Genomic DNA, 14231 nt, shown 5'->3' with positions numbered 1-14231 from the left:
GCGAACCTTCAGAGGCCAGGGCGAGGCAGCCTTGAAGGTGATATGGATGTGTGTGGATGGATATATACACTTGCTGACAATTAATTACATGACCATTTTTACACCTGGACCAAAAGGCCTGAGTCTGGAAGTTCTGTTCTTTGGTTTTAGATATCAAATTGCATTAACCCTTTGCACTCGCTTGCTTTTTTCTCGATTCCTTTATTCTAATGCTAACCGTGCTTGGCATCCTGAGTGCAAAAGGTTAAGGAGAGAAAAAAACAAAGCTGGAGGCAAAACGAAGAAGAACAAAGAGAGGAGAGGAACAAAGCATTACAGCAGCAAATGAAAGCTTGTTCGGAAGCTGCCTGGCACTGCAGAACTAAGGACACGCTTCTCTTTCCAACCTTTACAGCCACGGGCACGGATAACATTTCCTTCCTTGGCACAGAACCCACTATTCTACACTGGGACAATGAGTCCTTTCTCCCCCAGGTAACGATGAGCTTGTTCCTGAAATAAATGGCCACGTGCGGTCACGGAAGGAGGTTTACAGGCCTCTGGTGACTCTGGCTTTTACTAAGTGTAGGTGAGTCACCCTCTACTCTGTTCTTCTCCGCCCTTGGTCCATTTAAATTGTCCAAGCTATGCGATTGTCCAATGTAATACCTCTAGAACCCGTGTAACCTGAGCGCATGAACTATGGGCCCTGCACAGTGGGTTGAGAATGGCTATCTGGAGGAAACTGGCTGTTCCTGGTTCCTGTCCACGGGCTGCCACTGTACCTCAGTACCCGGGGGAGACGGGCGGGGTGCAGGCCACCGGTCCGTTCCTGACTCCTGGCCCTGGTTTCCACATCTTTGTGGGCACCTTTCCTGGCCCCCTAGATCTTCCGAAAGGCACGTGGGAAAGTAAAGCTTACTAGGTGTTCCAGGTATGCCATCAGACCTACTTACAGAACATCACTCTTTGGATTTTAATAACCCTGACAGCAACCTGCCAGGAGATAAGGTTCCTATGAATGGCTTGCTCTGTGACTCCGAGGTGCAAAAAAAAAAATTAAAAAAAATGAGGCATCACGGTCATCTGGCCAAACCCCAGAGCCAAGCCAGTCCCTGCCCAGCTCTCCCCTATCTGCTGTATTTGCCAAGGATAAAACTACTGCAACCAAACTGGGTAGGACCAAAAGGGCTAAGGAGGAACGTGAAAAACGAACAAGGAAATGTGCACAAACTTCCTCAGCCAGACTGATCTTGTATAGGGCCTGCTCGGTCCAACGCAAACTGCCAACTGAACCAGGTTCCTGGGACAAGTCGGAGTACGTGTATGGCTTCGGCGATAGCAAAAACAGCCCAGGGGAGAAGCAAACAAAACCAAAACAAAGCAAAGTGACTTTTTAAAAAGTAAAAAGGATTGCTATGTTGACTTTGGGTAAAATTAACTACATGAAATTTACATGCAAAGTAAAACTCCAATTGATGAGCATTTTTTTCTTTGTATTAGACCAAGTAAGTTTTTTTCTATATGACGCAAGACTATATTTTCAGACTTATCTTTAATTCAGTTTAACAACTGCAAATTTATTCTCAGTTTGTTCTAGGAAACAATTGTAACGTCAGATGTGGCTATAGGTTTTTATTTTAAGCTTTTAGTTATGTGCGCTGTGGCTGCCCTGGTCCATACAGACCAAGGCTGAATCTAAGATTATACTTGCTCCTGCGGATTTTTTTCATCATCCTACAACAGTTGGTCCTGTCCCCAGCACAGAGACTCAGGACTCAGGATACAAGACTAATGATGGTGCAGTTTCGGCGGCTGCATTTCCCTTGGTTCTGAGCATCAGAACTATTTTTACTATTTTACTCCCATTAAGTGATTTGGCTGTAATACAGCATATGTGATTTTCAACTTCAGAGCACTGTATTCCCATTTCCCCAAAGAAGCGCAAACATCAGTCTGATTTTGGAACTGAGCCGCACTGGTGGGAAGACTCACCTGGAGACAGGAAGGACGTGAACTGATAGAAGATCTCGGTGTCCTTCTTCTGCCCGCTGTAGCCCACGATGCTGCCCACCTCGAGCGGGAAGGTCTTCAGGAGGGCGCCTGTGGCCAGGTCGTGGAGCTGCAGCGTGTTCTTCACGTCGTGGAGGTAGCACAACACCAGAAAGTTAGACCTGACGCAGGCTACCCATTCTGAAAAGACAAGAACAGACAAAGCCTAAGGTGGTTTCGCAAAGGCGGGGACGGCACACCCATGTCACTGGACAGTAGTTCTGAGCTCCAGGGTGCTATGCAAAGTGACTGACTGTACAACTGCTTTTAATCCTTCACCTAGTTTCCAGCATATGCCTTTAATAAGTGATTGTCCCTGTGGTGTCTAGAGGAAACAAAATACTCCCCACCTTGGGCCCGGGGCTGTGATTCTCCAGATAAGGTGTGTACTATACGTAACCTGCCTACCTATTCAGTGTCCAACAGCATGCTACGGGAAATAGAATAAAGAAAACAACAACAACCAAATCACAGTCCATTTTCCGTCGGGGTTGTTTATTCGACAAAAATGTATCAAGCCCTTGGAATATGCCAGGTTCTCTGCAAGGTGCCGGGAGACCAGCAGGAAGATGACGGCACCTCTGCCCTTAGGACACAATCATATAAAAACACAGCTAGTAACGTGCAGACGAAGGTGAGTCACTGGTTGGCTGCAGACCCAAAAAAGGGAGAGCCCTTCAGCAAGTGCTGAATTGAGTCTCGAGCACAGGGGTGGGGATGGAGGTGCCTGGGAGTGACAGCGGGATGAGGTGGCAGGAAGACAGGCGACCCAAGGAACAGGCCAGAGCTAGGAATGAGGAGAGAGAAAAGGGATGAGAATGAACAAATGAATGCACAGCAGGAAGAGAGGGAGGACGGAGGGTGGGAGGAGAGGGGAAGGGAGGGAGCTAAAAAAACAAGTGAGAGGTCTGCTTTTAAGAAGAAAAAGGATGTTCAGTCTGGGGGTGAGTGGCGATGGTGGTCTGAAGGGGGCTTCGGTGAGCTGGGTCGGAGCGGAGTGTAGTTCAGACTCTGTAGTTACTGAGGAGCTACTGTTTGGATAAAGGGGATATAAATAGAGATGCCATCCATGAAGGATACAGAACGGGGGTGCACAGGGGATGGAGGGGAGACCAGGACGAACACGCCTGCAGAAAGCCAGTGAAATCACACCAGTGTGGATCAAGTCTGGAGATGTAAGAAAATAAATGAAAGGCAAAAAATAAAAACATAACTAAATAAATGAAAGGCAAGTTCCCCAAAAGAATCCAGGGCTTGGTGACCGGGGGGAAATGGGAAGTCAGGTGGAGAGATGAGTCCTCCTCACTCCCAGGGTTGCAACTGCAGTATCGGTGTGGCCCTGCGGCAGCGCGGGGAGAGTGCAGGCGAGCGAAAATCAGAAGGGCAGGCACAGAGCACAATCCGTTTCGTTCTGGACAGGATGAGCCTGAGGGAAGGCCAGGCTGTCCAGAGGGAGATGCTGTGATGAACGGACAGATGCAAGGACAGGGCTGCAGGTAACAGCTCCAACACGGGGACAAGCCTTTCTTGGGTTTCACGGGGAAGTGTGGTGGTGGGATCCTTGACACTGCTCATTTTAAACTCATTTTTATTAGTAGTATTTTTCATCTTCACCCGAGGATATTTTTCCCATTGATTTTTAGGGTGGAAGGGAAAGGGAGAGATACAGAGAGAGAAACATCGACGTGAGACTCATAGATGGGTTGCGCTTGTCCAGAATTGAACCTGGACCCTTCAGTCCACGGGCGTCTGACGCTCTATCCACTGAGCCAAACCGGCTAGGGCCACATGCTCCTTTTTTAAAACCCACGAAACTAGTAGCTCACGCCTGTAACATTACCAGCTATCAGCACAAGCCAGGCATCGCCAGAGGGAGCTCTGAGGACCCCCAGAGCTCCCATCTGGTTGGCTGTCTACCACAGCAAACCCTTCCTTCGGGGAAGACACAAAGAACTTGCCCAGCCACAAGTCATGTGCTCCTTCTCCAATGCGATTTTTTTTTTTTTTTACAAAAGTGCCTCAATCAAGTAATATAGTTCATGTGGCCTGAATGTTTTACAGAAAGCATAGAGGAAAAACAGAAGTAAATTATCTGTCAAGGAATCCTTGGTGTTAACTGCAAGCACATCAGAATTATAAACAGACAGAGTGAAGAAGGAAGGACAAGGAGATTTGCGGGCGCCATCAATAACAGCTCTGACTTTATGGCTGTGCTTTATGACTCATCTCTAGTTTTTATTCTCAACTGGGCATTCTGTGCTAATGATAGATAGCAAACTCAGCTGCACTTCCCTCGGAATTGATGATGAGTTCTAGGGAATATTGAAGGTTTCCCCTTTCCAGTCCAAGGAACTTATAATCTTCCAGAAGGAAGGTTATAAAAATATATCACCCCCACGTCTCTGAGCAGTGATTTGCATTTCATTAGGTCCACAAGTGAAATAGGATGTCACCTTAAGGCTCAGCCAAGCCACTTTGAGGGGAGCTTTAAAAGGCAGAAAAGTCACAGGCTTTGGGAAACAGTTACATCTCTGAGAGCTCCCCATTCAAGAATCGCTGATCCAACCTGCCCTGCATCTGAAAACCACCCAGGACACCCTACAGGAAGGCTGGTGTTACCAAAGTCTCACTGGGACCTGCCAGCATGAGGCCAGTTCATGTGGCACTTAGGAGGCACTCCCTAAATGCCCGGCTCTTACCACCCTTAGGGGGGCCATTCGTCTCAATTTGGACAGAAGCCACCAGGCAACCAGAATCACTACACACCCAGTTCCTCGCAGGAAGCTGTTAAAGAAATGGCCAAAAACCTGTTTCTTGACTCACGGACCCCTCATCCAAATAAATGAGGGCACGGAATGAATGGAAGGTTCTGGAGAGACAAGTGAAGGGATTTCCTTGGAGAAAGCCCAGACATGCAGTAAGCCCCTCTCCCCACGGGGAGAGCCAGCCTGAGACAGCACTGGTGTCCACTCCATCGCGAGAGGCTAAAGGGACCGGCACTGGGACAGCTGGAAGGCAGGAGAAGGGGGACTGAGTACTTCAGGGAGAGCACGGATGGGCTGCTGCCTTGGAGGTGCAGATGTGGGTTTTGCAAGAAAGAGCAAGCATGAGGTCCTCTCGGGCCCTGGCCAACAAACCCGCCTGCAGGGAGGGCTGTGGAGACCTCAGTACTAAAGAGGGTGAGGGGTGCAGCCAGATGCCCAGGGGCTGGGCAGAATCTGGAGCAAAGACCCAGAGTAGTGCTTCCTCCTGGGCCAAGGGACATGCAGAAGGAAGGGCCCAGAGGGGGTGCCCATGGGCAGCAATCCCTGAGGCAGTCAGCGTAACCATCTGACCACCTTTACCCTCTTCCCACGACGCAAGGCCAGGTTTAAGTGCCCGCCAGGCGCAGAGCGCACGGCCTTGAGCCAGGAGGGAGAGAGTCCCTCACTTTTCCAGGACTGCTTCAGCCGAGACAGGGACATTATGCAGGTATCAAGAGGATTTATTTTCCTAATTATATACCTTACACCTTCCCATTTTGGGGTGGCCCTCACTTTTATCCCCACTGAACCCATTAGCAGAAGTTCACCTCCAACCAGTAAATTCTTCATTAACTTGAAGATAACCGGACTCTTCTTTTGTGTAAAAAAACTTGTAACAAAATTGGTGAGTCTCATTCTAATCAAATCCAGCTTTCAGGCAATTAACCATTTATAACACAGCATACCATTTTGGGAACATCACAGAGAAAATGAACAAGGGAACTTAAGGGCACCCTGAAACAGGATGGACACAGGTGAGATTCCTGAAAGGCTAATGGAGCTCAGGGCACACAGCAGCAACTGCACTGGATTTCAATTCAATCTGACAACAGTCTACTCCTTTCCTAATAAGGGGACTGTAAACCCACCCTACAATCTCTAATAGGTACAATACAAACAGCCAAAGGTTATTCAAAAGCGAAAAGCTAAGGCTGTTAAAGCCAATGGTTTAAAAAATTAAACGTAAGTGACTATTATCATACTAGAGGCCCGGTGCACAAATTCGTGCACGGGTGGGGTCCCTCAGCCTGGCTAGCGATTGGGGCCTTGGGGCTGTCTCACCCAGTCCTGATCCCGATCAGGGCCGATGGGGGCTGGCCAGTCGGGGAGGGCGTAGGAAGGCTCCAGGGCCTGTCCAGCTCTCTCACCCAGTCCCTATTTGTTGGACCCCAGTAGCAAGTTAATCTACCGGTCTGAGCGTCTGCCCCCTGGTGGTTAGTGCGTGTCATAGCGACTGGTCGGACACTTACCATATTACGCTTTTATTATATGGGATTATTACACAAAGACAACTAATGTTAAAAAAAAAAAAAAAGCAACACCTAGAAAGTCTGGATTCCTATCTTCACAATTAGGATGACCCTGCATAATATTGTAGTCACTACAAAGATGTCCTGCAGTGCAAACCTGGTGGGACTGTTTAGACACTTCATGCCCAGAGCTCAGAGGCTGCAGGTTCTTTACCCTGTAACGGGCCACCAGAGGATGAGAGACAGACCGATTTGCTGATGTGCTCACCAAACACGAAAGCACCGTTCTCAATCAGCGTGCAGTCTTACCCAAGACATCCTTCTCGTGCTCAGGAACAAGCACCTTCCACTTCGACTCCTCGGGATCCGTGAAGTCGATGTTGATGAGGCGATAGTTGGGAGAATGGCGATTGGTCTTGAACGTGAACACCGTCCCCTCGTTCGTCACGTAGTCATATTCTCCTTCAAAGTTGTCAATCAGTTTCACCCACTTCAGGATTCCTGGTGAGAGACCAAGCACCCCTGTCACCTCTCCAGTGCTTTAAAAGGGTGTGGTTTGTGCATGGGGAAGAGAGGGCAGATCTTATCTGTCTATAGAAAAAGTAGACACACTATCTGGAAGATCTAAGGTCTGAGAAAGAGTGAGGACAATGGGCACATTTTAAGGTTTTAAAACATGTGAAGGAATTCCCTCCCCCGCCCTTCGAAAAGCCTGGTAGATGTGAACATTGCCCCAGGGAAACTGGGGGATCCTCCTCCACCTGAGCCTGTTCCCAAACTGGAGCACTTCTCTCTACCTCTACTGCCCTCACACCGGCCAAGTCTTCACCAATTCCCGCTGGGTCTGCATCAGGGGCTCTCAACCGGGGTCATTCCACCACCGTGGGGGGCAGACTTGGTTGTCACAACTTGGAAGGGGAGAGGAGGGCTCCTATTAGAGTCCAGTGGGTGAAGGCCAGAGATACTGCTAAAGGTGCTTTGGCTCACAGGACAGCCTCTACGACCAAGAACTAGGCTGCCCCGGTCTGCAGATTAGCTTCCTGCCTGGCCTTCCCGCAGCCACTCCAACCTTCTCAGTATTAGCGGCTACCATATTACCACAATGTTGGAATATCTTGAGCTGGTCCATGTTGGTGCCCTTCTTAAAAACGTCCCCATTACTCTTTGAATAAAATCGAATTCCTATTTATGGTGTCCCTGGCCTCGCATGTCACAGTCCTTGCCCACTTAGCCAACCTCAGCTTGTTCCAACTTTCACTGCACCTCTGTCCTTCCGAGTCTTTGTCAGGCTCCTTCACACATGCCTCAAGGCGTCGTTACAGAGCATTTCCTCGGCCTGGCTCACACTCCAATGGCCAGGAACCTCTTAACGGTACCCAGACCATTTCTTCACAGCACTTCTCTCAAGGTATGTACCTATGTGCTTGTTTATAATTTGTCTTTTCTATTCAGAAGTTAATACTTAGCACCTAAAGGAAGTGGCAGGTACTTCAAAGGTGCAAAATAAAATTGGTGCTGAATGAAAGAGCATTTCCCAGCCCCTTAGGGCTAAGAATTAGTCTAGAGATGGACATCATGAAAAAATCTTAAATGTGGCTCACTATTATCATTTAAACGGCTCACTAAATGCCACTTTTAATGTTAAAAAACGCACTGGGAGGACACCGGCTTCACAACGTATCGGACATGGATGTTCAGAGTACATCTCACAAGTTTTATAAACAAGGAGTTCCACGCCTTCTAAACTTCTGGAAGGCAATGCCAGATCTCGGCTATTCTCCAATTAATCTCCTGGCTTCAATTTCACAGTAAAACTGCTACATTAATTTGGATAGTTCATTTATAGTCCTTGAATTTTTCAAGGCAGTTTTACATTTATTATCTCATTCATCTTTAGAGCATAATAACTTTATATAATTGGCTGTCGAATTAAATTCATCAAGAAAAATATCCCATGATAAAAAGAGAGTGAGTTTTTTGGTCAGACACAACTGGATTAAAACTCCAGCTCAACAATATTTAGTTGTGTGACCTTGAGCAATCTCTTTATCCCTTGATAAGCCTAGTCTTCTCAGTGTAAACTAGCACTAGTAAAAAGATTTTAAAAATATTAAAGTGACTTAGAAAACCGTGGTACATCTACACAATGGAATACTACGCTGCTATAAAAAAGAAGGAATTCTTACCACTTGCAATAGCATGAATGGAACTGAAGAGCATTATGCTAAGTGACATAAAGCCACTCAGAGAAAGATAAATATCACATGATCTCACTCATTTGTGGAATATAATGAACAAGATAAACTGAGGAACTAAAATAGAACCAGAGTCATAAAAGCATCGAACAGACTGTCCAACCTATGAGGGAAGGTGGGGGTGAAGGGGTAAGAGATCAACCAGAGGACTTGTATGTATGCATATGAGCATAACCAATGGACACAGATGGGGGGTGGTGTTTAGGGTACAGTGGCAGGGGGGAGGGGAGAAGAGCTGGGGAGAGGTCAATGGGGGAAAAAGGAGATGTAATACTTTAAACAATAAAGAATTTAAATTTAAAAAAATAAAGTGATTACTAATACCTATCTACTCGACAACAAAACCTCAACAAATATTTTTAAATCAATAATTGAAATGAAAACTAATAATAAGATAAGCAGTTTTATTTTTTTATTTTTTAAATATATTTTATTGATTTTTTACAGAGAGGAAGAGAGAGGGATAGAGAGTTAGAAACATCAATGAGAGAGAAACATCGATCAGCTGCCTCTTGCACACCCCCTACTGGGGATGTGCCCGCAACCAAGGTACATGCCCTTGACCGGAATCGAACCTGGGACCCTTGAGTCCGAAGGCCGACGCTCTATCCACTGAGCCAAACCGGTTTCGGCAAGATAAGCAGTTTTTTTTTAAAAAAAACCTATCACTTTCCTACACGCTAGCAATAACCAGTTAGAAAAAATGGGAGGACTGGAGGAAGAGCTCATTTACAATAGAAGCACAATTAATAAAATGTTTAGGAAAGCACTTAACATGAAATGTGGGATCTATATGAAGAAAGCTCTAAACTTTTTCTAAGGAATCTTAAAAACAACAAAACAATAGAACATACAAATCCTGAATAACTGAAAACACACACCATATCCTTAGATGGGAAGACTCACTATTTCAAAGGTGCAAATAATCCTAGAGAAAATTTACCAATTTAACACAATTCCAATCAAAATCCAAATGAGATTTTTAATGAATCTGACAATATCATTCTAAAGTACAGCTGGAAGAATCGGCACCGAAGGATAATAAATATGCTTTTGATAACAGAATGAGGAGGAACTTCCTGTGCTAAGATGCTCTGAACAAGCCCCCGCCCTCCAGAAGGTAATCACCATCCTGAATGCTATGGTGATCCTATTTCTCTTTGTTCCTTTTCTGCCTTAATATGTGTCCTTAAACACAATTTTACTTATTTTTGAACTTCATATATAATGAAACATACAACATGTATTCTTTGTATCTGACCTCTTTCACTTGACATCATGTTTATGAGATTTTCACCCTCTGGTCATTGTTATTGACTTTTGGCTAAATCCAATTGTGCTCAAAGAACAAGCTCTGTCTGGTTTCAATCATTCAAAATTAGTTCAGAAAAGCTTTATGGCCTAATTTTTTTCTCTTAAATGACTTTTAAATGCTCCTGTATGTGACTAAAAAGAATGTGTATTTTGCAGCCTTCGGGTGTGACATGTTAAATGTCTATTAAGTCATTTGTTAATCATATTGTTCAAATCTATATATTTACTGATTTAGGGGGCCATTTTTTTTCCTATCAGTTCCAGAGAAGAGCTATTTAAAATGCTTATCTATGATTGTCGATTTATCTATTTTTACCTGGATTTGTATTAATTTTTGCTCTCTGTATTTTGAAATCATGATTTTATATATACACATAGATTTAAATAAAACTGATTGAATCTTTTATGATTATGAAGTTTTATCTCTTTGGCAATGCTTTTTCACTTGAAAGTCTATTTTGATAATAAGACAGCCACATCATTTTCATGATAACAACTTGGGCCAGTTGTCCTCTGCAGAATGGTTGGTCCCAATTATATAGCTTATCATTTCCAAAAAGATTTGCTCTTTTCCATATCTCTTAACCACTCACATGCTTTCCACCTCCTGGTGGGCTATATTCTAGTTGATTTCTTTATATTTATATTCTATTTGTTAGTTCTCTCTTCAGCTGTGTCTAATCTTGCCTTTAACGTAATAACTGAATTTTTAAATGGTAATAATCATAGCTTTATTTGCAGAAGTTCTACTTAGTCCTTTTCTAAATCTATTTGGTAATTTTTTTTTTTTTACAGTATCGTGTTTCTTGCTTTGCCACCAAGCTTCTCTTTCACTTTCTGTAAAAGCAACACATTAACTGTTTATTTTTAAAAGTGTATGCACTAGCTTTACATTAGGAATCTGATAATTCCATGCTGGGGTTTCTGCTGGCTCTACTTCTCGTGCTGGTAAATTTCTTCATTGCCTTTGTGATTTCTGACTGTGAACTGATTCCCCTTGAAACATTATCTGTGGGAATCTTACAAGCCTCAGTAGAAGTGGCACTCTTCCAGAGAAGATATGCTTGGCCTTCTGTTTGCCTCTTGGGAGGCAACCAAACTGGGAGCACATTAAATTAAATGCTTGGTATGAGGATTTCTGGACCTCATAGGGCCAATCCAGACAACCTGCACACAGGTGAAGGTCAGCCTTTCTCAAGTTTTAGGAGCACTGACATCCTGCCTACCCCTCCCCTGCAGCAGTGACAAGGTAAAGATAGGTTTCCTTCTTATGCCCTACCTCCGCCTCACCCCCCAACTCTACCTCTGCTAGGTTTATTTCTCAGTCACCCTGACACTGAGGGTATCTCTCATTACACTCTCCCCATGGAGACCCAGAGCTTTGTCTCCCATCCCCCTTGCCCTAGTGGCCAGCAGAGGGAAGCTCAGCCTCAGGGCCCAGCAGACACATTCAGGAGCAATCCAGGATTCCTGCCTTCACTTTGTCTGTGGTCTCTACGGGTTCTCTTTTCTGTGCCAACTCAGCAATATAGTTAGACATGTGCTTTATCAAGTTGTTACAGCATCTTAGTTGCTTCAATTAAGAGTCTATTCAGAATATATAATCTGACAAACTCCCTCAAACAGAAGTCCATACAATTAATTTTCATAAAAGGTTAAGCTCTGCAATTCAAGTTAGAATTTTATTTTCAAACGACTAACCTCAAAAACAGGTGACCACTCAATGGTAACCAACCTGTACCTTAGTTTACATAAAATAAGTTTTTAAAAGAAAAAAACAACAACCCTAAAAACTATTCCTTAGAAGAATAAGAAAAAAAAATTAGCTGCCAATGCAAAATTTATAGATAAACAGAAAAGTACATCTATCCTACCTAATAAAAAGGTAATATGCAAATTGACTGTACCATCAACACACCCACCAGCCAATCAGAGCAAGTATGCAAATTAACCCAAACCAAGATGGCTACAGCCACAGAGAGCAAGGTTTCCCAGGTAACAGAGCAAGCCAAGCTTTCCGAGAGCCATTGCAGGCCTAAACCTCCACTCAAGCTACAAAGTTTCAATTATAGAAGGTAAACAAATTCAAACAGAAATGGCGGCAGAACGGAGCTTGAGAGAGCAAGCCAGGGTTGCCAGTGGCAACAGGGGAAGCAAAGCTTTCCGAACACCCTGGCCGGGCCCAGCCTCCGCTTAAGGCTACAAAGTTTCAATTATAGAAGGTGAATTAACTGCCTCAGAAATGGCTGCCGGCCCGTGGAGGGAGCAGCAGGCTTGGCTCCGCTCCAGGCTACAAAGTTTCAATTGTAGAAGGAAAATAAATTCCAGATACCAGTGCCTCCGCTTGGGTTACCAGGGGGTGTGGCCGGCCTGCAAACCACCACAGGCCCCTCGCTCAGGCCGTCCCATGCCCCAAGGGAACCCCACCCTGATCTGGGACACCCTTCAGGGCAAACCAGCGGGCCCCCACCCATGCACCAGGCCTCTATCTTATCTAATAAAAGAGTAATATACAGATTGATCATCACTGCAACACACAATATAGCTGCCCCCATGTGGTCAAAGATCCTGCCCCCATGTGGACACAAGATGACCACTACAAGATGGCCAGCAAGGGAGGGCAGTTGGGAGGCACCCGGCCTGCAAGGGAGGGCAGTTGAGAGGAACCAGGCCTGCAAGGGAGGGCAGTTGGAGGTGATCAACCCTGCAGGAGAGGGCAGTTAGGGGTGACCAGGCCAGCAGAGGAGGGAAGTTGGGGGCAAACAGGCTGGCAGGGGAGCAGTTAAGCATCAACCAGGCTGGCAGCGGAGTGGTTAGGGGGTGATCAGGCTGGCAGGCAGAAGCAGTTAGGGGCAATCAGGAAGGCAGGCAGGCAAGCAGACAGCAGTCCTGGATTGTGAGAGGGATGTCCGACTGCCCGTTTAGATCGGGCCTAAACGGGCAGTCGGACATCCCTCCAGGGGTCCCAGATTGGATAGGGTACAGGCTGGGCTGAGGGACAAGCCCCCTCCGTGCACGAATTTCATGCACCGGGCCTCTAGTATATATATAAAAAGCCAGTGACCGTAATGCCGTAACGACCAGAACGACCGGTTGCTATGACGCCCACTGCAGCCAGCGAATCGGCCCCATCGGGGGTGGGGGATGGGGCCAGCCAGTCAACCAACCTCCTGCGACCCTTCCCCCAGCTGGTCCCACCCCTGATCAACCCCCACCCAAATAGGGGGTGGGGCTGGCTGGCCAACCTCCTGCAGCCCCCTCCACCGGCCCTAGCCCAGATCGGCCCCCCACCCTGATCAGGGGCAGGGCCAGCCAGCCAACCAGCCGCCTGCGTCCCCTCCTCCCGGCTAGCCCCCACCACCCCGATCAGCCCACAGTCCCTCCCCCCCAGCCACCTCCGCCCCCGATCAGCCCCCCCACTCCAACCAAGGGCAGGGCCGGCCAACCACCCATGGTCCCTCCCCCAGGCCGCTGGCCCTGCTCACTTCATTCGGGGCAGGGCCGGCCGGCCCACTGCCCACAGCCCCTCCCCATGGCCTGCCCCAACCCCGATCAGCCCCCACCACTCTGACTGGCCCGTGGCCCCTCCCCCCAGCCAGCTCCATCCCTGACCGCCCTCCCACACACCAATCGGGAGTGGGGCTAGCTGGCCAGCCTTGCACGGTCCCTCCTCCGGCTGCTGACCCCCGATCAGCCCCCCTACCCCATTCAGGGGCGGGGCCGGCTGGCCCACCGCCCACAGCCCCTCCCCATGGCTGGCCCCACCTCCAATTGCCCCCCCACCTCAATCAGGGGTGGGGCCCACCAGCCAATCACCTGCAGCCCCTCCCTCCAGCCAGCCCAGCCGTAATCGGGCCACGAACCCACCCATGCACGAATTCGTGCACTGTGCCTCTAGTTTATTTATAATAATAAAAACATAATATGCTAATTAGACCAGACGTCCTTCCAGACGACCTTCTGATGAAGCTGGGACTGTGAGGGAAGCCTTGTGTCCAGGGTGCCTGCCAGCGGCAGGAGGGAAGCCCGGGACCCGGGTGCCAGAGGGAAGCCGGTGCTGACAGCAGGGGGAAAGAAGGCCTACTCTTGCACAAGATTTCATGCATTGGGCCTCTAGTTTATAATAAGAATCTTACAACATAATTTTCTGGACTACAACTTTTATAGAGACAGAATCTTGATTCATGGAAATGTCAGATTCCTTAAGTGTTCCCCTGGCAATAAAACACTTTGTAATGTAAAACCTTTAGTCCACAAAGTAACCATCTTATGATTTCTGCTTGAAAAGGTCTTGTAGCCACTGCAGTGGTATTTCTTATGACCCTACCCACCTCTGCAAAAAGTCACTGAAATATCCA

General features: G+C 47.0%; 1 protein-coding gene across 1 annotated transcript in view; it reads right to left on the bottom strand.

The window, feature by feature from the left end:
- PREP (prolyl endopeptidase) overlaps positions 1-14231 on the bottom strand; it is a 111767-nt gene that overhangs the window by 43194 nt on the left and 54342 nt on the right. Inside the window, exons 8-9 of the mRNA XM_079781420.1 lie at positions 6614-6805; positions 1975-2172 (exon numbers count right to left, since the gene is read on the bottom strand). Of these exons, the coding sequence (XP_079637546.1) occupies positions 1975-2172; positions 6614-6805 (390 nt within the window). The remainder of the gene's footprint in view (positions 1-1974; positions 2173-6613; positions 6806-14231) is intronic.

This window comes from Cnephaeus nilssonii, assembly GCF_951640355.1.
Source record: "Cnephaeus nilssonii genome assembly, chromosome: 9".
NCBI classification, from domain to species: Eukaryota; Metazoa; Chordata; class Mammalia; order Chiroptera; family Vespertilionidae; genus Cnephaeus; species Cnephaeus nilssonii.
Note: the sequence above shows the minus strand (reverse complement) of the source record. Positions and strands in the feature narration are given on the sequence as shown.